Source organism: Carlito syrichta, unplaced genomic scaffold (genome assembly GCF_000164805.1).
Source record: "Carlito syrichta isolate Samal-C Ts95f unplaced genomic scaffold, Tarsius_syrichta-2.0.1 Scaffold306981, whole genome shotgun sequence".
Lineage (NCBI taxonomy): Eukaryota > Metazoa > Chordata > Mammalia > Primates > Tarsiidae > Carlito > Carlito syrichta.
Genome location: NW_007251077.1, coordinates 20,900 through 24,217, shown reverse-complemented (window position 1 = coordinate 24,217; position 3,318 = coordinate 20,900). Strand labels below are relative to the sequence as shown.

Below are 3,318 nucleotides of genomic sequence, written 5' to 3'. Positions count from 1 at the left end.
CTCTAGTCTGGGCAACAGAGTGAGATTCCAACTCAAAAAAAAAAAAGAAAAAGAAAACAAAAAAATTGGCCTGGCACTGGCTCACACCTGTAATCCCAGCACTTTGGGAAGCCAAGGCAGGAGGATTGCTTGAGTCCAGGAGTTGGAGATAACCTGGGCAACATAGCAAGACCTCATCTCTACAAAAAAATCAGAAAACTAGCCAGTTACTTGGGAGGCTGAGGCGGAAGGATCACCTAAGCCCAGGAGATTGAGGCTGTGGTGAGCTGTGATCATGCCACCCTGAATAAAAAGAAAACAAAGTCTCCCTCTGGGAGCTGCCTCCCGTCCCATGACTTGTTGCTGGGGTGTTTTGTTTTAGCACCAGAAGACGTACAGCTCAGAGGAGTACCACCACAGGCTGCAGACGTTTGTCAGCAACTGGAGGAAGATAAATGCCCACAACAATGGGAACCACACGTTTAAAAGTATGTGGCCACCTCTCCTCCAGGCTTCTGGGCCCTTGGGAGGAGGAAGCCTCTCAGATCTGGAAGGAAATCAACTCACCTCCAGCTGATTGAAGGGCCCCCTGGGGGATTGTGGGTGGCGGGAGCAGAGGCCCAGGCCCTGAAGCTGCCTTTGACTAGTCTCGGGTGCTGGCTCTGCTGTTCTTGCTGTGTCACATGGAATTGTAAGTTTAGGGCAAAACTGATGTCCTCCGGATGGTTGTGAAGTGCACAGAGACTGGAGACCCCCCGCCCCATTCCTGCCATCTGCAGGCCTAGCCTGGATGCTAAGCTGAGTTCTGTCTTTGGGTGGTTGTGGGAGGTAGTGCCTCTTCACGAACATGCTGTGCGCTCAGGTGCAGGCTTTGGAGCCTCTGCCCTCATTCTGGATTAGCTCACTAGAGGCACACACACACCCAGCACGCTTACTGAGGGCTCAGGTTGTTGGCAGTTCCACTAAGTTGGTGACGTAGACAACATGCTACTATCCAAGCACGAGCAGCAGGAAGGAAACCTGGGTGTGAACTCCATTTCTGCACAATCCTAGCATGTGACCTTGGGAGAGTTTATGAGGTACGTAAAGTGGAGAAGCGCTCCCCTCCCAAGACTGCTGTGAGGACTGAATGAGACAGTGGAGGAGCCCCTGGGCACAAGTGCCATGGTTCCTTACCTGGACACCCATTGACCTCACCAGGGGCGTCTTGAAGTTTTTTTAAAATTTTGAGACAGGGTCTCACTCTGTTGCCCAGGCGGGAGTGCAGTGGCTCAATCATAACTTCCTTCAGCCTCAACCTACTGGGTTCAGGTAATCCTTCCACTTCAGCCTCCTGAGCAGCTGGGACTACAAGTGCACGCCAGCACACTGGGCTAATTTTTTGGTAGAGACAAGGTCTCACTATGTTGCCTAGGCTGGTTTCAAACTCTTGGGCTCAAGCGATCCTCCCACATGGGCCTCCCAAACTGCTGGGATTATAGACATGAGCCACCATGCCCGGCTTGAATTATATTAAAAGTAAACATTTAGGGGAGCCCAGCAGCAGCTGTAAATAGGTCACAGGTGAACAAGAGGTTTCAGTATTTTGTTGTTGTTGTTCCTTCATTAGTGATTCACTAAACTCCACTGTTCTGTTTTATTTTTTTCCTTCTCTTTTCCAGTGGCACTGAACCAATTTTCAGACATGAGCTTTGCTGAATTAAAGCGCAAGTATCTTTGGTCAGAGCCTCAGGTAGGTATCATTCATTGCAATCAGATCTGAATTCTTTTGCTGAAACTTTTAGAATCAATGTGTCGCCTGCTCTGCTTCTAGGAAGATTCAGTCCCATCCCCAGCTGCAGTTGGAGGTGTCCCCAAATTCTCTTAGGGAGCCAGAGGTGTCAGCTCTCCGTAGACTGTCAGTCAAGGGCTATGGCCTCAGCAGGGTGGACCTTTAACTCAGGGTTACCAGATAAAATACAGATGCTCAGTGAAAATTAAATTTCAGACGGACAACAAATAATTTTTAGCATAACATTGCATAGGATATACTTACACTACAAAATTATACATTGTTTACCAGAAATTCAAGTTTAACTAGGTAAAATATATATATGTTCTGTTTTATTTTTGTTTATTTTTTATTTTTTTGAGTTGGAGTCTCACTCTGTCACCCAGACTGGTGTGCGGTGGCCGGGAGCGGCCACCGCACCCTCGACCTGCTGGGCTCTGGCAATTCTTCCGCCTCAGCCTTCCGAGTAGCTGGAGCTACAGGTGCGTGCTACCACACCCGGCTCATTTTGATTTATTGTAGAGATGAGGTCTTATCAAGTTTCCCAGGCGGGTCTCGAACCCGCGTGCTCAGGCAATCCACTCTCCTCAGCCTCCCAAAGGCGCGGGATTACAGGCTGAGCCACTGAGCCCGGCTCTGTTTTATTTTTGAATAGGTGTCTCACTCTGTCACCCAGGCTGGAGTGCAGTGGCACACTCACGGCCACCACAGCCTCGGCCTGGTGGGCTCAGCCAATCCTTCCACTGCAGCCTTCCAAGTAGCTGGAACTATAGGCATGCACCACCACACCTGGCTAATTTTTTTTATTTACTGTAGAGACGAGGTCTTGCCAAGTTGCCCAGGCTGGTCTCGAATTCCTGAACTCAGGCAATTCTCTCGCCTCTGCTTCCTAAAGTACTGGGATTACAGGCATAAGCCATTGCGCCCAGCCTGGTGAACTGTATTTTTATTTGCTAAATTTGGCTGCCCTGTCTTAACTCTTTACCTGGGCTCTCAAGGGGACTTGTCATTTAGCTTTTGGGACCGACAGACAGGGGAGGGATGATTCTGACACCTACATCTTTCTTATTCTTTCTTGGGTGATCCCATTTTTACACTTTTTTTTTTGTCAGAACAGTTTGTGCTTTTTCTTTTTTTTCTCTCCTAAAAATAATGTGTCTGGTTATTCCAGAATTGCTCAGCCACCAAAAGTAACTACCTTCGGGGTACTGGTCCTTACCCAACCTCTGTGGACTGGCGGAAGAAAGGAAATTTTGTCTCGCCTGTGAAAAATCAGGTATGTATGACACCCCCATTTTTTTCTTCAAAAACAGTCACATTCCCAGACAATATGCCAGGGAGAAAAACTCAAGAAAGCCACAGAATTACTGCAAGCATATCCCAACTCTATTTTTTGTTTTTTGCATTGGGGTCTCACTGTGTTTCCCAGGCTGGAGTGCAGAGGCACACTCATGGCTCACTGTAGCCTCGACCTCCTGGTCTTTTTTTTTTTTTTTTTAGTTGGAGTCTCACTCTGTCGCCCAGACTGGAGTGCAGTGGCCACTCCCGGCCACTGCAGCCTCGACCTG

General features: G+C 48.5%; 1 protein-coding gene across 1 annotated transcript in view; it reads left to right on the top strand.

Annotated features, from left to right (window-relative positions):
- CTSH (cathepsin H) overlaps positions 1 to 3,318 on the top strand; it is a 38,808-nt gene that overhangs the window by 20,417 nt on the left and 15,073 nt on the right. The window contains exons 4-6 of the mRNA XM_021715311.1: positions 362 to 467; positions 1,641 to 1,711; positions 2,922 to 3,026. Of these exons, the coding sequence (XP_021570986.1) occupies positions 362 to 467; positions 1,641 to 1,711; positions 2,922 to 3,026 (282 nt within the window). The remainder of the gene's footprint in view (positions 1 to 361; positions 468 to 1,640; positions 1,712 to 2,921; positions 3,027 to 3,318) is intronic.